The sequence below is a fragment of the Neoarius graeffei genome, chromosome 21 (genome assembly GCF_027579695.1).
Source record: "Neoarius graeffei isolate fNeoGra1 chromosome 21, fNeoGra1.pri, whole genome shotgun sequence".
Taxonomy (NCBI): Eukaryota; Metazoa; Chordata; class Actinopteri; order Siluriformes; family Ariidae; genus Neoarius; species Neoarius graeffei.
Window position 1 is genome coordinate 51,855,491 of NC_083589.1, and position 21,179 is coordinate 51,876,669.

The 21,179-nt window shown below is 42.3% G+C and overlaps 1 protein-coding gene across 1 annotated transcript in view; it reads left to right on the forward strand.

Annotated features, from left to right (window-relative positions):
- The window catches only part of mkln1 (muskelin 1, intracellular mediator containing kelch motifs), a 168,116-nt gene extending 147,159 nt beyond the window's left edge, over positions 1 to 20,957 (forward strand). Inside the window, exons 14-18 of the mRNA XM_060903331.1 lie at positions 2,459 to 2,573; positions 7,022 to 7,161; positions 13,352 to 13,454; positions 18,618 to 18,672; positions 18,813 to 20,957. Coding sequence (XP_060759314.1) covers positions 2,459 to 2,573; positions 7,022 to 7,161; positions 13,352 to 13,454; positions 18,618 to 18,672; positions 18,813 to 18,934 — 535 coding nt within the window. The 3' untranslated portion in view covers positions 18,935 to 20,957. The remainder of the gene's footprint in view (positions 1 to 2,458; positions 2,574 to 7,021; positions 7,162 to 13,351; positions 13,455 to 18,617; positions 18,673 to 18,812) is intronic.
- The last annotated feature ends 222 nt before the right edge of the window (positions 20,958 to 21,179 follow it).

The following is a 21,179-nucleotide window of genomic DNA, read 5'->3' on the forward strand; positions in this document are numbered from 1 at the left end:
CCCCGTGGCCTGCAAGGGCCTTTCTGTGCGGAGTTTGCATGTTCTCCCCGTGTCCGCGTGGGTTTCCTCCGGGTGCTCCGGTTTCCCCCACAGTCCAATGACATGCAGGTTAGGTTAACTGGTGAATCTAAATTGACCGTAGGTGTGAATGTGAGTGTGAATGGTTGTCTGTGTCTATGTGTCAGCCCTGTGATGACCTGGCGACTTGTCCAGGGTGTACCCCGCCTTTCGCCCGTAGTCAGCTGGGATAGGCTCCAGCTTGCCTGCGACCCTGTAGAACAGGATAAAGCGGCTACAGATAATGAGATGAGATATTTCAGAGAAGAGAGAAAATGTTAACCGATGCTGCTATAGCTTCTGTATCCACCTGACGGAGGGCTCCCAAGAATCAACAGGTGGCATATAGTGTGCATTTCTTCACCATGACATTCCCAAGCCTGGTATGAAAGAACCCGTAGTGCAGCAGTGAGGACACCAGGCTTCCTCCTGGAAGTATTAAGGTTTAACAAATGCCCGTATTTATACTCCAAGCCTTGATGCCAGGCATTGTCATGTTGGAAAATGCAAGGTCTTCCCTGAAAGAGACGTCGTCTGGATGGGAGCATATGTTGCTCTAGAACCTGGATATACCTTTCAGCATTGATGGTGTCTTTCCAGATGTGTAAGCTGCCCATGCCACACGCACTAATACAACCCCATACCATCAGAGATGCAGGCTTCTGAACTGAGCGCTGATAACAACTCGGGTCGTCCTTCTCCTCTTTAGTCCGAATGACACGGCGTCCCTGATTTCCATAAAGAACTTCAAATTTTGATTCGTCTGACCACAGAACAGTTTTCCACTTTGCCACAGTCCATTTTAAATGAGCCTTGGCCCAGAGAAGACGTCTGCGCTTCTGGATCATGTTTAGATACGGCTTCTTCTTTGAGCTATAGAGTTTTAGCTGGCAACGGCGGATGGCACGGTGAACTGTGTTCACAGATAATGTTCTCTGGAAATATTCCTGAGCCCATTTTGTGATTTCCAATACAGAAGCATGCCTGTATGTGATGCAGTGCCGTCTAAGGGCCCGAAGATCACGGGCACCCAGTATGGTTTTCCGGCCTTGACCCTTACGCACAGAGATTCTTCCAGATTCTCTCAATCTTTTGATGATATTATGCACTGTAGATGATGATGATATCTTCAAACTCTTTGCAATTTTACACTGTCGAACTCCTTTCTGATATTGCTCCACTATTTGTCGGCGCAGAATTAGGAGGATTGGTGATCCTCTTCCCATCTTTACTTCTGAGAGCCGCTGCCACTCCAAGATGCTCTTTTTATACCCAGTCATGTTAATGACCTATTGCCAATTGACCTAATGAGTTGCAATTTGGTCCTCCAGCTGTTCCTTTTTTGTACCTTTAACTTTTCCAGCCTCTTATTGCCCCTGTCCCAACTTTTTTGAGATGTGTTGCTGTCATGAAATTTCAAATGAGCCAATATTTGGCATGAAATTTCAAAATGTCTCGCTTTCGACATTTGATATGCTGTCTATGTTCTATTGTGAATACAATATCAGTTTTTGAGATTTGTAAATTATTGCATTCCGTTTTTATTTACAATTTGTACTTTGTCCCAACTTTTTTGGAATGGGGCTTGTAGAACCAGTTTGAATCAATTTGAATTTTAGACCCCAAACTTTGTACCCTGATTGTAAAACAACCCATACCGTAAAATTTTAGGGCAAAAGGAAATTCAAGGGGGGCAAAAACATTTTTTTGAGGCCATTTGCACTGCAGGTGTCAAAAGTTAACATTGAGGCCTGTGCTCTCTCACATACACACTGGATATAATCAGCGGTGTCGAGAAATTATATGGAGCGGTCTTTCTGCCATTAATTCATAATCAACCTGTGCAGCACACACAGGATGTTACACTGATTAACATAACATTGTTGTAACGTTAATTAACTGCCGACTGCAACACTAATGGCACTGTGGGGAGTACAAGCTGATTAACCTCTCTCAGGTACAGAGAGGCTGCACGAACAGGAAAGTATCACTGGCTGAGAAAGGGTAGGTACCTGTGGCAAGTTAGTTTTGACTCGTTCCTCTTTTTCCCATGCGTGTGTGTATATATAGAGCAGGTACGTGAGCGGCTTTAGTCATTGAAAGCCACATCAAAACCTGAATTTTTAACCAATTAGTCACAGAAGGTGTATGATTCAAATCGATAGTATAATGTTTTGGTAACTATTTTGTGTTTATTTTTAACGAGTGCACACAACCACGATGTGAACTTTTTGCAGGTTTTTCTTCAGCTGCATCATCACCCCCCACATCCTTCCTAAATACGATCAACAGATGAGCAAAAACCATACCTGGAGTTAAACAAGATGCGCAGTGATGCTTTGAAGTGGGTAAACTCAAGAGCCACGGTTATGTTATGAGTGTGTGTTTTAAATCCCTCCAGGTCATGTGTGTATAAGAATGACCAAGCTGTGAAGGAGAACCCCAGTAAGACACTACAGGAGGAGGAGCCGTGCCCTCGGTTTGCTCACCAGCTCGTGTACGATGAGCTGCATAAGGTAACGCTTTGAAACGTCGAGTTGTTGTTCGTAACCTGCATCCAATAATAATCAATTCAACACTGGATTATTTTATTTTGTTCTTTTCTTAAAAATAAAGCTTACACACAAACGCGCACGAGGTTAAGTCAAAAAGTTCTGAGACCCGATGTGTTATAATTTCAAAAGGAATACAAAGAAGGAATTCTGTGATGGAAAAATCGCTTGCAGAAGTGTTTAGACTTGTGGAGGATATGTCGAGAAATAGCTTTATTTTCATAAATAAATATTTTTCTCATTTGTCTTAAGTTTTTTGACTTACCCTCGTGTGTGTGTGTGTGTATAAAAAAAATATACACATGCACCCACACACCATTATTACCGACAGCTTGATTGTCTAACACTTGACACCTAGTAGAGGACCTGGGTTAGATATGTATGCACATAATTTTAGGAGAGGATAACTCAACTGTTCTAGGCTAATTTGAACCCAAGGAACAACTCGATGCGGGCCAAAATCGCTATCCGGGGCGAACAGGCCGAAAATTACCAATCCAAGATGGCTGCCGGTAGCCATATTGAAAATCTTCATTTTTGAACCACTCGCTACAGAAGTATGTGCAGTACCTCATTTTATGTTTTTTTGGGTATGGGGAATCCATTAGTGACATTTTCATGATTGAAGGAAAAGAGGGGGGACAAGCTGTGGTCAAGGCAAGAAAACATGAAGAAAAAAAACAACCCAGAATGACCCTTCGTCAGACATGGAATTGGGAGACCTGTACACACAATTTAGGAGAGTATAAGAAAGCAAGCATTTCATTTTCAATCATACTGTTATGATCAATCATGGATGCAAACGGCGCGCCTTTTGGCGGATGCCACCTTTTTTACGGCTGTCTGGGGGATTTGTGTGAATCGCGCAAATCCGATGAGTTTTTTTTTTGGGGGGGGGGGGGGGGGCGTTGGAGTGTTTGATTCTAATTCATCAAAGTAAATTCTGTATTAAAATTACTAAATAAGCAAATGCCGTTACAGTCCATGAAACATAGACTGAAAGAAAACAGTAAATCAGAAAGCTGCGCACGTAAAGCCAATTACGTAACTTGCGTAACTTACGTTGGACTGATGGAAATCCTTGCGCGTGCAGTGAAGTGCAGCCAGCAGCAGATAATGGCGCACAGCCAATTGGCTTTACGTGCGCAACTTTCTGATTTACTGTTTTCTTCTCATACTTATACTTCGTATGTTTCATTAGCCTGGGCCCGCCCATCCTAAGTGTGACGCAACACGAGGGTCTGTTGCGAGCTTAGTCTGGCAAGGCAAGCTATCTACAGCTCTTCCAAGCTCCCGAAAAATCGGGAGCCAATCAACTTTGAGCATCTCCAACGGCCCTGGGTAGAGGCGTGTTCAAGGCAGTGACGTAGTAGAACTGCGACCGGAAGCCATAGATTGTTTACAGAATCTATGCCGGAAGCGCTTCATTGACTAGAAACATTACGAACATGGAGCAAGTTCTCATTGAAAACGGAGCAAAGAGCAGCCCTGGAGGTATTTATTGAAAGGAAGGACGTTTTCGCCTTGCTCCCGACCGGCTTCGGTAAGAGTTTAATCTACCAGTTAGCCCCGTCGCGTCACATACGTCAGAGGAAAGAGTGATGTGATTGATTTAAGCTTCGTCACAGCCTTTTCTGGCTTCGACCAGTAGCAAACTGAGGCATTTCAGGGAGGCGGGTCAACCACGCGCTTTGGGAAACGGTTGGGCTTAACATCTTTGCCAGACCAAATGCTCGCAGAGCTTTGAAGTCGCGTTAGCCAGACTAATGTTTCATGTACTGTAGCGGCATTGGGTTATTTAGTAATTTTAATACAGAATTTACTTTGATGAAATTATAATCAGACACTCCAATGGAATGTTAAAGTGAAAAATACAAAACAAAACTTATTACTTTAGTAGGCAGCAATATCTTGAGAGCCAACAATACAACTTTTAATATCACATTATTACTTCTTCATTGTTCCCCCGTGGCATTGGGAACAGCCTTGGGGTGCTTCTGCTGGAATCGTGCATCTAGTAGTCGCAGGAATTCAGTCTTGACCATCATTTTCCTTGCCTGCTGTACGTCGACAGCAAGCAGCTTCTCCACTCTATTCCACACTTTCCTTGGAGCCAGAACATCTAATAGCACCTGTTTCTGGAGGTTGTTATCCAGCCTACACACACGTGCAAGATATTTCATATGCTGCATCACACAAAAATCACGGATGGGTGGAGTGTCTGCGAGGGCACGTCATCTCTCATTTGATATTCTGAAACTCCAATCAACTTCCGTTCCTTCACGTTCTGCCTGATCCGGTGCTTTTTTTTTTGTTCGTATCCTCCCCGAACCATTTTTCTCAAGAAGCTATAATGCCAGATGGCTTCAACCTTGTTCAGTTCATTCTGTTAGTTCCCATGCTTGTACGCTGATCAAAAGCCTTGATCGTATACAGGCGGTTAGGAATTTCATTCTAGTTGCTAGCCGTATCCGTCTGTCAGTCAGAATATGTTTTAGTTCATTCCTTCCATTTCTGGTATGCTGCGCCGATTCTAGTGTGTAAAGCTTGTATGGTGCATTCAGAGTTGGTAATGGTGTATCCTAAATACTTAGAACTCCTGACGTTCTTTAGCTTGTTTGAGCCGATATTAACCAGACTCAGCAGCTCCATCGGATGTTCGTCCACATTGAAGACCATCGTTTCAGTTTTGGTACACTACCGTTCAAAAGTTTGGGGTCACCCAGACAATTTTGTGTTTTCCATGAAAAGTCACACTTTTATTTACCACCATAAGTTGTAAAATGAATAGAAAATATAGTCAAGACATTTTTCTGGCCATTTTGAGCATTTAATCGACCCCACAAATGTGATGCTCCAGAAACTCAATCTGCTCAAAGGAAGGTCAGTTTTATAGCTTCTCTAAAGAGCTAAACTGTTTTCAGCTGTGCTAACATGATTGTACAAGGGTTTTCTAATCATCCATTAGCCTTCTGAGGCAATGAGCAAACACATTGTACCATTAGAACACTGGAGTGAGAGTTGCTGGAAATGGGCCTCTATACACCTATGGAGATATTGCACCAAAAACCAGACATTTGCAGCTAGAATAGTCATTTACCACATTAGCAATGCATAGAGTGGATTTCTGATTAGTTTAAAGTGATCTTCATTGAAAAGAACAGTTCTTTTCTTTCAAAAATAAGGACATTTCAGAGTGACCCCAAACTTTTGAACGGTAGTGTGTATGAGATCTGCATCCCAAACCGTTTAAAGATGTCATCGTATGGTAGATAGTGAGCATGTTCTGTAATTCCTCTTGTGAATTGGCAAATATACCGTATTTTCTGGACTATAGAGCGCACCTGTATATAAGCCGCATCCGCTCTATTTTTTAAAAAAAAATTAAAAAAAGATATACAAGCCGCACCGGGCTATAAGCCGCAGATATCTATGTTGAAAAATTAGATATTTACTGCATGTACAGAACGATTTTGTACTGTAAATGTACATGTATGTACCTGAACAGATTCTTTCCGAACAGTGCCTTTTAACACGGCAGCAACTTTGCTGATTAAAACGGAACAGAACCAAGAGAAAATAACCGGTATTTATTTACCTTCATTTCTCCTGTGTTTGAAACCACAAGTCACTTTAATCATCTTCGCTGGATTTGAAAATAATTACCAGTTAGTAATTTGTCGTGCGTGTTCTATCTGCTAAAGATCTGCTAATTCTTCTTTGCATTGATTTTTCGTCTATCTTATTTTTGATTCTACTTCCGGTTAGAGCGCCCCTAGCGGTGGAAGAAAAATCCACAGAATAGCCGCACCTTTGTATAAGCCGCATGGTTCAAAACCTAGGGAAAAAGTAGCAGCTTATAGTCCAGAAAATACGGTAACCTGATCGTCAGCACACAGTAGCTCGGTGACTCGTAAATGTCCATATGCCGGAGGTTTCTTTCGAAGTTCTCCAGGAGACACTTCATTGGGTACACGGTAGATAATCTTGAAACGTGCTTTCGGGTTCGATTTCAATATTTCATTTCTGGCCACTCTTACAACAAAGTCCATGTAGACATTGAAGATCGTAGGGGACTCCAGGGCACCCTGTCGGCATCCTACAAGAGTTTCAAATAAGTTGCTCGATCCTTTACCGTTTGTCACATAAATCAGGGTCAGGAACATGAAGAGTAACACAATAATACCGTAATTTTATCATCGGCAGCCATCTCGGATCGGTAATTTTCAGGCTGCTCGCCCCGGATAGCGCTTTTGGCACACGTCCAAAGTTCTTCCTCGGGGTCAAATTAGCCTCGAACAGTTGACTTTTCCTCTCCTAAATTGTGTGCATACATGTCTAAGCCAGGTCCTAGACTATACATCCTCTTGCTTGGCTTTATACATGCTGGCTGATTTGTGTGTTTGTGTCAGGTGCATTACCTGTTCGGGGGGAACCCAGGCAAGTCAAGCTCTCCTAAGATGAGACTGGACGACTTTTGGTCTCTGAAACTCTGCCGCCCATCTAAAGAATACTTACTGAGACACTGCAAATATCTCATCCGCAAATACAGGTACTTTTTGGACACGTAGTGTCTTGTTTTCTCGGAGAAGCTCCACATACGGTAAATGTACCAGATACACTAAGTAACTTTAAAAACGCACATTGATAAAACAGCACTTCAGGAAGCGTGGCAGGCGATCCCACAGAGGCAGATCAATGGTCTGATAAGGTCTATGCCACGAAGAGTGAACGCCTTGTTGCAAGCAAACGGAGGTCATACACGATACTGAACCTGTAATTTCGTGAACATGGACCAACTGTCACTTTGAATTTTTTTTTTATTGTGAATTTTTATTGTGAATTTTTTTATTGTCTTGAGTTTGACAATAAATGTCCTTTATCGATGTTTCAAGATGTGTGTGCATTACATACAATATCATAAATTTCAAATATATGCATGTAGGGCTGCACAATATATCGAAAAAGTATCGATATCGCGATATCATAGTTTGCGATACACATACCGCAAAAATTACTTAAATTTCGATAAAAGGCACATTTTTCTGTGCCATCTAATCACATTTGAATGTCAACAAGCGCCACGGGATAACTCCGCCCCCTATTGCAAAACAAGTAAAAGCCTCGTGGTGATGGCGGAAGGTGGGAGCGGTAGCAAGTGTGGTGAGACAAACTTGTGTGAGGAGGAACTGGTTTCCAAAAAAAAATGTACGTCTGCTATTTGGAAGTGCTTTGGATTCAGGAGGGATGACGTACTGCAAACTCGGGTACTTTGCAAGACATGTAAAACAGTGGTAGCAGCTACCAACGACAGGGCAGAACGGCGAGTAGAGGTAAGAAAAACGTATTTAATTATCGTGATACATATCGATATCGAGATATTCAGTCATGTTATCGAATACCGCATATTTTTCTGATATCGTGCAGCCCTATATGCATGGATCTAAAGTGATATCGTGTTGAATTCCATTGTGCGTTTTTAAAGTTACTTAGTATATTTTCATTTTGTCTAACGTTCCTTTAATGATTTATAGGCTCTTTTTAAAAATTATTATTATTATTATTATTAAATGTTTAAATGGCTCGGTCAAATAAGTAACGAAGCATGAAGGTGCATGCTGTTCTCTGAAAATAATCAGTGACATGGTGGCGTGATTTGGCTCAACACGGAACGGCTCCCATCCCAAAGATTATCATCCTAAAACCGTCTGGCCTTGAAGTGTTTATTCCTCTCAACACAGCAATTTGCAAACAGTTCCAGTTTTTATGATTTATTGACCAATAACGCGTACTTGTTATCCATTTCTGGTTAAGTTTCGAGTTGTTGAAGCAAGTTAGTTCGTGTTATCAGTTGTTTTATAGCAGCTACAAAGCCATCCCCTGGAAGAGAATAAGAAAGGACAAATACATGTTACTACAAAACCACAACAAACTCCATCCTAAAGATTTTCCCATGGCGTAAAATGTGCAGCTCTCTGTTACGAACACTGTAGATTCCTTTATAAATGTTAAATACAAAAATCAACAGTGATGTAACTGTACGTGTTGTTTTTTTGTTTGTTAGTTAAATGATTTTTTTTTTTTAAACCAGTGTATCATTCGTCTAAAATTATGCCGTGTCAACCATATGCCTGTTGATTTCACGATACAGTATTAGAGCAATAAAAAAGTGAGAGCATTAATAAAAGTATTTGCTTTGCAGGCAGTGTTGCTGCTTTGGGAGATTACTCACCTTCTGACTGTTAAAATTTGAGAATTCAGCTGCACCGTGATAAAAATAAATACTTCCAGGAGATCTAGCTTATGATAGAGCAGCTGGATCTTGTGGCATTTATTTCCATACTGGAGGAACCTGTTAGCTGTTTGACATTTCAGTGAAATGAACGAAGGATAAAACCCTTGTCCCTGTCAAATGTGGTGGTGTTATTGGACTTGAGCAAAAAAATGCATTCTTCAGTCATCTCGCATTCACACTGTCGGTATATGATCGTTTATGGTATTATGCTGTCTGTATATAGCATCTATTTTGGATGTTCTTTACGTCAGCAGCCTTGTTTCTGCTTCTTTTTTTTTTTTTTTTAATTCGGACTGTGTTGGCACTAAATCAGATTGACATCGAGCTGTAATTTTCCATGAGTCAGAGTCATTTCTGCTTGGTTAGCTCCCTCTGCAGGTTTACTTTATGTATTGCTCTCCAAGGATAATAGCACTCTCGTCGTTGCTCACCATGTCATGTTCAGCAGTAGTAGTATTTAATGCTAGTAATAATTTACTAAATTACCAGAAACGTGAAAGTGTGACCTGGATTGATGGTTAGCTAGTAACACTAATATACGTCGAAGGTTAAAGACCTACCTATTCGCTAAACACTTAAAGCTGCAGTAGGTAACCAGCAGGGCCGTAGCCAGCGTTTTAAAATCACCGAGGTCCGTGATGCGTACGCAAAGCATGCGGCGAAAAATTTTCGACATATTTAAACGAGAGGGGTGAATTACACGTCACACGAGATCTATTCCTGAAATTACTTTTAATGGTGTTTGAACTGAAGATGATCAGTTTTGGAAAAAAAAAAAATCATGTCTACGGCAAGAGTAAGAATAATTTAAGCTTGTTTAATGGTTTGATCTGGCCCAAGCAATGAGGACTAAAGAGAGCCTGACGCGTGCAAGATACAGACGCAGAGGACCCAGTCCCACCAAGATCCTCTTCCCCTCTCTAATATCACAAGGCAAAGTTACCCAAGGCAAACATAAGTTGAAACTTTCCACTCTATTGCTTTGGCTTATCGAATGATTATTTTTAAAATCACAAACAAGGTAGGCTACAACTGCGCTGCTTCGAAAAGGTAAATTTAACAGCTTCATGAAAGTGCGCTGATGATTACCATGAAAAAAACCATGTCTGCTGCACTGCGTTCCTCCCCCGAGTCGCGCACTCATTCGTTTTTGTGTTCTTGGTCTCAGAGCTGCACGCACGAAACAGACACAGAAGACAGAATCAACGTTTAACATAATTAACAGTACACTTTTTACGGAGACGTTTTAATGTTCTTTATTTTTTTTTTATCCAGTTGAATATTTAGCGTACAAATGTGTTTTCAGCTCTTAAAAATGACCGAGGTCCGGACCTCGGTGGCCTCATAACTGGCTACGGCTATGGTAACCAGGATAAAAATTACTTTGTCTCACTAAAACGGTCACTCCTGACAGTAGTGCATGAAATAACTGTGGGTGGGGGAGGGGGAGGAGAATCAGGCTCCTTTGGCTCCACCTAGTGGTTCGAATACTTCTTGCATGACTCCATCTCGCCTGAATCAAAACAACCAATCAGCATCAGGAGGAGTGTCTGGAGTGTCGATCGCTGCTTGTGCGCAGGCAGCCGCCGCCTCCCACACGTGCTCTCACTGGTGAACACCTGTAGGGATTCAAAACCAATGCAGAGTTAGACGCATTTCTGCTCGACAGGGAACTTGATCAACTACTTCAAGGGTTTTCAAAGTGTGGGAGAGTCAGCCCCCTCTCAGAGAGCAAATAAACAACAGCGCCCCCCCCTTACAATTTTTGTTGCTATACTTAATGTTCCATTCGTATTTTTAAAAACCGGTTGTTGTACACATTTTTTTCTTTTACACATTTAAAACATCTGTGCTTTTTTTTTTAAAACATCTTGTTTTACACATTTTAAACATCTCATAGCATCGTTAGCGAGCACCTCTCGGCAGACAACACACTGTGGCAGTGGAGCATCTTCAGATCCAGTCCGTGAAAATCCAAACTTTAAATAATCGTGGTCATACGTCCTTCTTTTTTTTTTGCTTGGCCCAGACTCTGTCTCCTCACTCACTGTAGCTTTAGGTACTAAAAATCGATCCATTTTGTCTCTGGCAAAGGCTAGCTGAAGTTCGCTAAATGTCCGCAATAGTAACTTATTCTGGTTTATTTTTCCTCACATTGCGCCCCCCCTGAAGAACTCTGGCACCCCCTAGGGGAGGCGCGCCCCACACTTTGAAAAGCCCTGGACTAGAGGTCTGCGCAGGACAGAATTTTCAGTCCCGCTCCTGCCCGCGCCCGCATTGTGCAGTCCCGCTCCCGCAAAGAATTATGATTTTCAGTCCCGCTCCCACCCGCGCCTGCCATATTTTGTCCCGCTCCCGCCCGCAAATCCCGCATGATGTAGACGTTCGCGTTATTTCTCACGAAAGTTCTTGTCATTGGCTTGGGGAGTTAAACATGCTGAGCTTAGCTGAGCTCTCCACTGACCGATCCTTCACCTAGCGAACGTAGCGAGGGTGCGCGTTGCCGGGCGGCATGCGCAGCTGAGGCTTTACAGAGATGCCCATTGTGAGCTTCACTAGAGGAGCTCTGCTCTTCTGCCATGATCGGAGATCTCAAACATGGAAGAGCGGAAAGGAATCGGAAACGTACGCGAGATTAGACCACTGTGGCAGTGGGGGCGTGGCCAAGCAGCAGTCTGTGAATGGAGGGCGGGGTCGGGGAAGGTAAGTGGCTCGGTCATTACACCTGATGTCAATTTGTGTGTGTTTGTTTGTTGCAGTGATGGAGTATAAAGGGAGGGGGAGAGGAGCAAAGAGGGATTCGCTCCCTGACCACAACGCGTGCGTGTGAGTGAGTGAAAGAAAGAAAGCTGAAAAGCTCAATAAAGTGAGTGGGTGTGAACACGAACTCTCGCCTGCCGTGCTTCTGTGCTCCACCCACATCGGGGATTACTACAGTGGTGCTGAAACCCGGGACGCACACCACTCACTTTATTGAGCTTTTCAGCTTTCTTTCTTTCACTCACTCACTCACTCACACGCACGTGCTGTGGTCAGGGAGCGAATCCCTCTTCTCTCCTCTCCCCCTCCCTTTATACTCCATCCCTGCAACAAACACACACAAATTGACATCAGGTGTAATGACCTAGCCACTTACCTTTCCCGACCCCGCCCTCCATTCACAGACTGCTGCTTAGCCACGCCCCCGCTGACACAACCACATCCGCAAATTTAGGCATCTTAAAATGTTTTTATTAATGCCAAATAAAATATCCAGCACAAATTATATATGATAGACATAAATTTATAATTTATAAATTTTATTTTAAACACGTTTTTAGTCCCTACCTCATGGACATTCAGCTTATCACCTCTCCCGCCCGCGCCCGCATTGTGCACTCCCCCTCCCGCCCGCGCCCACAATGAGCTTTCAAAATTTGTCCCGCGCCGCACTGCTTTGCGGCGGGTCCCGCGGGAGTGCAGGGCTCTACCCTGAACTACTTGATTGTTTGATTTGGTTAACAAAGCTATGATGGTTACTGTTAACACTCTGTAGCGCATCTTTCACATTAGCCCAACTGCAAGATCACAGTAATGTTCGCGTGTTTCAGATGTTAAGGTTGCTAATGAGCCCTTTTTTTTTTTTTTTTAACTTGAAGGTTGCTGAAAATATCTTTAAGTGCCCAGGCAGTTTTATCTGTTTTGGTGTTTTGTCCTCTGTTCTCGCAGCTAAATGTTCTCAAAGTGGTTTAAGACTTTTTTTTTTTTTTATAACAGAAACTTGACTTGCCATAGTTACTAGGCTGCGCGCACACAGCAGCCTCCTCTGTGGGGAGGGGCCTGGAAGTTTAGCTCAAATTATTCAAGCTCGATCTCCTCTCTTCTCAGTCCTACCAACTGCAGATATAAGCACTTGAATCTCAAACAAAAAACCACCTGAAACACCCATTAATGTGCGTCCATGGCACGGTTTTAGCTTTATGGTATTCTTGGACCAAGGCCCAATGTGAACATTTCAGTAGAAACCGCAGAGCACTTCTGGATCTGGACATCTGCTAAATGCTGTAAATGTAAATATCATATATATATAAACCCTAAGGACTCTGCCAAATACCGACTAGACCGTTAGAAAGCTTCCGACACTCTACCACCAAATGAAGCTCTTCAGAGTCCCTTGCAAGTCCCTACCTCATGGTACTCACCTGCCCAGAAGGGAATGGGTTGCCCTGAATAGAGCCAGGAGCGGAGTGGGACGGGTGAACTCAGCAGAGTGTCGATGTGGTCATCCAAACCAAACTATGGGACGCATTCTCCGTGAGTGCGAACTGGGTTGAAATGTCACCAATCAAGACCTATATGAAGCTAACCAAGAAGCCCTGAACTGGCTGCAGTACCGGCACGTCAAGATATGATGATGTATATAAACCGTGTTGAGATCTGAATTCCTGAGTGCTCGTATTGTTTGCAGGTTCGAGGAGAAGGCTCAGACTGAACCACTGAGCGCCCTGCAGTATTTGCAGAATGATCTCTCTCTGACCGTGGACCACTCTGACCCTGATGAGACTAAAGAGGTAAGGACTGATGCATCAATCATTCCACTTATATTCCTACTCATTCATGCAGTTACCCAATCATGTGGCTGCTGTGCCATACATGAAATCGTGCAGCTACGGGTAAATAGCTTAAGTTCACATCAAGACATCAGACTGGGGAGGGGAGATGTCATCTCTGTGACTGTGACATGCATGTTGGATTGAGTATTTTAGAAACTGTTGATCATTTGGGATTTGCATGGACAGCTTAGAAAGAACGATGCAAATTAAAAAAAATAAATAAAAATCCAGTGAGCAGCACTTGTGCAGTTGAAAACGCCTTGTTGATAAAGATGAGAATGACCAGTCCAAGGTTCTCACTTACAGAAGGCTGCACTAACTCAAATAACCACTCTTTACTATAGTGGTGAGCAGAAAAGCATGTTAGAATGCGTAGCCTTGAGGCAGGTGTGCTACAACAGCAGTTCACATCAGGTTGCCGTCCTGCCAGTCAAGAACACGATGGCACAGTAGGCACAGGCTCACCTAAACTGGACAGCTGAAAAATGCAAAAACGTCACCTTCGGTTTTTATCGCCCGCTGGCCTAAAGGCCCGAAGGGGGATTATGTCGTGGTGATGGATGGATGGATGTCTGTCTGTCCGTTCTGGGAAGGGTGCTCACCTTCTGAAATCAACTCCTCTCTCAATTTTTGGAGGAATTTCACAGAACTTGGCAGGATTCTTTGTTATATGTCGGTAATACGCGTATTGTAATTTCGTTCAATTGGGTCACATTTTACCAGCGTTACAGCACTTGATGAACAAAATTATACTTTGACAATTTCATGAGTGTTTTTTACTTCTGAAATCAACTCCTCTCACAATTTTTGGAGGAATTTCACCAGACTTGGCGAAAGGCCTTGTTATATGTCAGTAATATGCATATTGTTATTTTGTTCAATTCAGTCGCATTTTACCAGAGTTGATTAACAACCTTGTACTTGGACAATTTCATGAAGGTGTGCTTGGATTCTGACATCAACTCCTCTTACAATTTTTGGATGAAATTCTCGAAGTTTGGTGAAAGGCCTTGGGCCATCCTTAAAAAAATAAAATCAGTTTCCTGTCCACCGGGTGAGCAAAAAAATTTTCGGGAGGGAAGGATTTATTTATTTATTTATTTATTTTTAATTTTTTATATATATATATATATATATATATATATATATATATATATATATATATATATATATATATATTAGGGCTGTAACAATATGCGTATCGAAATCACGATACGCAGAGCCACGATCCGTGTCGCGATACAAGAAGGCAGAATCGCGGTACACCCTTTCAAACTTCTCCTCAGCCCAAAAACAGAGGCGCTTCCAAACTTCAATTTATGAATACTTTACTTTTTATTTAAATTACATTTTAAACTTACTTAAATTACTTTTATATTTTTTATATCTATTAGTAAGTCGTTTTTTCGCCGATCTGCGACAGTCTTCTGTGAGTCACGCAACGTCCACACTCGCCACTGGCAGAGCATTCATTTCTTTTAAGCGGTCGCCATTCTGGTTGCGACACGGGGAGCGAATCTGTAAACAAGCAGCTCATTGGCTGGCTAGGTGTGCCACAAGCCAATCACTTGACCGGAAAGGCATGCAGTGTTGCCAGATTGGGCGGGTTTAGGTGCTTTTTGGCTGGTTTTGAACATATGTTGGGGTGGAAAACGTTAGCAATATCTGGCAACAATGAAGGCATGTCTGCTTGGGCGGAAGCCTTCTGCGGCAGTTACGTTTTGACACGCGAGCAACGTTTCACCATAAAAATTCCGTAATTTCCATCTGTTTTCCGCGATCACAGAAAATCATTGGCCCTATGAGAGTGAGACAGTGAGAGAGCCACCCCTATCCCCCCCCCCCCCCCCAAAAAAAATCTTCACGGATTTACACGATTTGGAAAAATGACTTTTTCAGAACCGAAAAAAACAGAGCTTCCGGCTCAACAGTATTATTTTGAGAAATAAAACAATCTTTGGATATACATTTGTTCATTTTTGCATACATATTACTCATTCTCTGCAGTGGTCTGAATTATTTGTTATTAAATAGTTAATGTAAGTAAGTTAATGTTAAGTCAAATTTACTACTTTAAAAAAACATTTTAAAAAAATTGTGTATATCGAATCGTGGGTCAAAAATCGCGATACGAATCGAATCGTGAGTTGGGTGTATCATTACAGCCCTTATATATATAGATGGATGGATAAGAAATCGCAATGCTGTTTGCTTTTTCTTTCAATACTTTATTACAAAAGCAGACACATTTAATAAAATATGACAGTTTAATCAACTGAAACGTGTACAAAAACTTTATTATTATAAAACCTACCGTGCAGGAACAGGCGTCACCACAGACGGTCCTCGGCATTTCACTGCCTCTTCATGTCCTGGTGGCCGTCTAAATACCACAAGCAGTTTGTAATGTTCATTCCTACATTTGTTCCTTCAGTTTGGCCAGTATGTCTAGATAGACAAGGTCCTTCTCTCTGGATGTCTTTTATAATTTCGTTGTGTAATTCGTTCTTTTTATTTGCTACAGACACAGTTTTTAATTCTGTCCAGCCAACCTGCATTAGTTCCGTAAACGCATGTTTTTGTTCAGTTCCGTTCTCATTTGGAATAGATCTATTAGGTTCTCCTACAGATCTGTCAGGGTCATTAACAAAGTAGGTAATGAATTTCGCATAACAAAACTCAAAAGCTGTTTGTAACGTCTCGGATGGATCAAGATCAAACGAATTTTCCAGTAACGGTTTGTGATGGTCCGACACACGGACTTTTTGTAGTTCTAAATCGAGCGTTAGGCCTAGTTCGGATGAAATTACACTATTAAAATGATCACTGAATGATTTGTTTTTCTGAATCTTTACTATTTTGTTGTTCGCTAGAATACCATTTTGCAATTTCACACTTAAGCGAATGTTTGAAAACTCCGGATCTCCTTCCTTCATGGTGGCTGACATTTTTTTGTGCCGCACGGCGCATGCGCAGAGCTGATTCGATTCTATATTCTGCACGGAATGCGTAAATGTCAAGTTCGATTTTAGATTTACGAACCCGAAAAAAATGTCGAAAAACCGGCGTTAAAAAAAAAAAAAAAAGATTTCAACCGCACAAACGGCACTCGCCCGGCTGGTGGACTGGAAACAGAACATTTTTTAATAATGGCCTTGTTATATGACGGTAATACGCATATTGTGATTAATTTCGTTTGTGAAAATTTTCTCAGAGTTTTGACCCTCGATTAAATAACTTGTACTTTGACAATTTCATGAGGGTGTACGCTCTTCTGAAATCAACTCCTCTCACAATTTCTGGAGGAATTTCACCAAACTCGGCGAAAGGCTTTGTGATATGACCGTTATATGCAAATTAAAATTTCGTTTAATTTGGGCAAATTTTACCAGAGTTATGCCCTTGATTATTAACAAACTTGTACTTTGGGAATTTCATCAAGGTGTGCTTGCTTTCTGAAATCAACTTCCCTCACTATTTTTGTCCCCTGCTGGCTGAAAGGCCCGAAGGGGGATTATGTCGTGGCGATGTCCGTCTGTCCATCCCGGGAAGGGTGCTCACCTTCTGAGTGGTCTTATTCAGACCCCGTCCACACGTAGCCGGGTATCTGCTAAATCGAAGATATTTTTCTACGTTTTGGCCTGTCATCCACATGAAAACGCATCAAAAACGAATATTTAAAAAAACTCCGGGCAAAGTGAAGATTTTTGAAAACTCCGTGTATGCCTTTTCGTGTAGACAGAGATAACCGGAGTTTTGCGTTTTAGAACGTCACAATCTGCGCCAAAAAAATGACAACAAATCTGCCCTGACGTCAAACGTGCGACCTTTGTTTACTGCAGAAGCCAGATCAAGCATGGACAAAGAGTGATGGATCGGAGTAGTGCCTTGAAAGCGTTAATTATTGTGCAGGTGCTATTCTGATGTGATTAGGGGGTAGGATTTGGGGAAATAATGCCATCTACAGGTTTGGAATGCTTATGAATGTGATTGAAAACGCAGATGTTCGGTTATGTGTGGAAGGGATTTTTTTCGAAGACGAGGTGGTGTGGATAAAACATTTTTATAAACGAAAATGTTCGGTTTTAAAAATACCCGGCTACGTGTGTACATGGCCTAAAATGTAGTACACGCGGTTCGTGGGAGAAATTATATATTTTTTTAAAAGCAGTTTTTGTTTTTCCCACTTTATATCATGGTAGGTTTCCACAATTCCATCCACTCTGCAATAAATTAAGCCCTTTTAAAAATGTTTATATTCACTCTGAAGCACAAAAAAACCCAAAAACTATTTTTTCCATCCTTAAACAGATGTTTCAATTTCAATTTTTTTTTTTATTATCCCCGGCGGGGCGGCACGGTGGTGTAGTGGTTAGCGCTGTCGCCTCACAGCAAGAAGGTCCTGGGTTCTGAGCCCCGGGGCCGGCGAGGGCCTTTCTGTGCGGAGTTTGCATGTTCTCCCCGTGTGCACGTGGGTTTCCTCCGGGTGCTCCGGTTTCCCCCACAGTCCAAAGACATGCAGGTTAGGTTAACTGGTGACTCTAAATTGACTGTAGGTGTGAATGTGAGTGTGAATGGTTGTCTATGTGTCAGCCCTGTGATGACCTGGCGACTTGTCCAGGGTGTACCCCGCCTTTCACCCGTAGTCAGCTGGGATAGGCTCCAGCTTGCCTGCGACCCTGTAGAAGGATGAAGCGGCTAGAGATAATGAGATGAGATGAGATTATCCCCGGCTGGCTGAAAGGCCTGAAGGGGGATTATGTCGTGGCGACGTCCGTCCGTCCGTCCGTCCGTCCGTCCGGGGAAGGGTACTCGCCTTGTGAAATCATCTCCTCTCATAGTTTTTGGAGGAATTTCACAAAACATGACAGGATTCTTTGTTATATGTTGGTAATACGCATATTGTAATTTCGTTCAATTCAGTCGCATTTTACCAGCGTTATGGCAGAGTTGCCAGTGAGGGATATTGTGCTCTCGGAGCACTCGTTTCACTCAGTGTTGTGCCGCTGTTACATGATTGGCTGATTTTGCATGAATGAGCAGGTGTAAAGGTGTTCTTTAGAAAATGGACACTTTATTACGCGAGACAGTGATGAGGAATGTTAAATGACTGCTCTACAGTTTCAGCTCCTGCCCTCCGCGCTCTTCAAGTCCAGCTCAGACTTCATCCCACTCGGTAAGTCATTCTGGGTCACGATCCGTCTGAAGAACCAACTGCAGCCAATTGTTTAGATTTGTCACGTCAACTAATTTGCATACGATTTGAGACTCATTTCAAACGCTGCTTCTGTATTTTTTTTTTTGTCGACATTTCAGGCTTTTCGGATGTAGACCAGACATACGCCCAGCGCACGCAGCTCTTTGACACACTGGTAAACTTCTTCCCTGACAACATGACCCCGCCCAAGGGTAACCTCGTCGACCTCATTACCCTGTAGCCACGCCCACCGAGCGCTCTCCCTTCACTCTTTACGCCTCTAAGAAAGACTGATCCCACTGAAACCAGAAGTTATTTTTCTACATCCACTTCAGAATCGCCGTGCTGACCAAATGCGGTTCCTTCACAAGCAGGAAAGTATTCCGGGCTGCCCTTGATGAGAATTTAACCAAAACAAGAAAACTGGAACGTTACCTACTTTACTCTATTTATTCACCCAAGTCTGAAATCAAAGTCCCTGAAGCGTCTGCCGCACTCGTGTCCGTTTCTTTCCTCTCAGGAGGCGTACAAGGAAGGTGTAATCCACAAATCCAAAACTCGCTGTTTTTCCTCTTTTATTCCAGTCAGACTCGGTTTCAGGTCGAGCTCAGCTTTCGTCTCTATTTCAGTTTGTGAAGGTTTAATGCTCATTGTCGTAAAGGGTGTACAGTTAGGGATGGCGTCCATGGCTGTTACGCGGCCCTCGACGGAGTCTCGCACACTTCGGTGATTTGGTTTATTGAACGAATGTGGGTTTTGAGTTGCACAATTTGGTTTTGCTTGGTAATGTTTTGCCAAATGAAGAGGAGTGTGGTTACGTGGAAAGTTTGCACTCTTTGTTTCTCAGCTTACAGGGTGGAAATTGTGTGAATGCATCCTTGTCCTTGCTGTTTGTTTGTCTGGAAAATAGATTTAAATAGCGGCCTCGTTCTGAACCTGCTGCTTTTAGAGTAATAGGTCGACTTAGCTACAGAGGAATAAGAAGTCGTGAGCACATTTTGGTGGTATAATTCGATCGGCGTGCTTCGGATGAAATTCTCCTCACCGGTACTAAAAGACTCGTTTCCTTCCCGTTAGTGCCATAGCAGCATCATGTGTCTAATTTATCTCTGTCCGAAAGTAATAAAGTCCATAAGATTTCTCTCACCTAAAGCCGTCTCCGAAACAATACAGTGATCATGCGGAATGTTATTAGATTGGAGACCGCAGACTCCTGCAGTGTGAAATTGTCCACTGAGCCTCACTGGAGATCTCTAGGTGCATGTGTGTGTGTCTGTGTTGAAGCTTGCACTCGTCTTCTGAGTTTCGGGATTTGAAGTACTGGATACCACGATGTTTGATTTTAGGAATTCTGCTGTATGGTGGCACGACCGAACATGGCGGAATGTTATTTGGAGGTCGTCTTCCGTACAACGTAGCGTGTAAATATCGCCGTGCGTGTATATAAAATCTACTATTTGAAGTATTACTAATAACCTAATTTTTGAAGGTTTCCCCCTGAAAGCAGGACATCATGTTTGATTTATCGGTGTTGATCATTCGTTCAAACCTAGCTTGTGCTTTTCGGAGGTGTATTATATTAAAGGTGCAGGTCAGAGTACGGTTTATCCCATGTAAAGCTACAGTATGTACACACCTGTATAAAATCAGATCAGTCAAGAAAATACATCCTTAACATGTAGTGTAAATCTTAGAGGTTCTTGCTTTAACCTGTCCTACATCTCTGCCCATTTCTTCATTCCAGCACTCGTTTTGAGAGATCCTGGCGTAGAGCAGCGCATTTTTTTTTTTTTTGAATCAGTTTAATTACCATTGTCAAGCTGATTTATAGTGTGTGAGTTTCATTTATTTTCCCATTCATAGCCTGTGTTTTCCTGATTAAATCCCTGATTGTGTGTTTCCTGGGCTTGAGTGCAATTAGAGCTGCTGCTGCATGCTGCAGTCATTTCGTAATTTTGGGTTTTGTGCCAGCAAGAAGGTTAAACACGTGGATTGTGAAAAATGTAAAAGAGGAAAAACACAATGGGAGCGCCTTTTATAAAACAACCTTTTGGCTCTGTCTCTTTTCTTTCTTTCTTTCTTTCTTTCTCCGTCCTGGAAAACATCTCACTTTTCTTCCTCTCTCGTCTCCTGAGCGAGGACATCGGGACATGTGAACACTACACTGTGGCAGACATGAATGTGTAGAAAATACTTTAAAACAAAAGCATTGTATGTAATGTACATAACGAATAAAGATTGTATTTTGTTCAGGTTTTCTAAAAGCGGCGCCTTTCTTTTCCTCCTGTATTATTAAACACTTTTGTAATGAAGGGATATTTTGTGAAATAACACCTTTTTATTGTGTGTTTTATTCCTTTCTCACAAAAACGAAAGATAAAAAGGTGAAATTACAAGACAATGCAACAGCAGTGACTGTTTTTCCAGTGTATCAGACTCCTGTTTTTTGCCTTCCCTAAAAGGCAAAGGTTTAACACAATACAAAA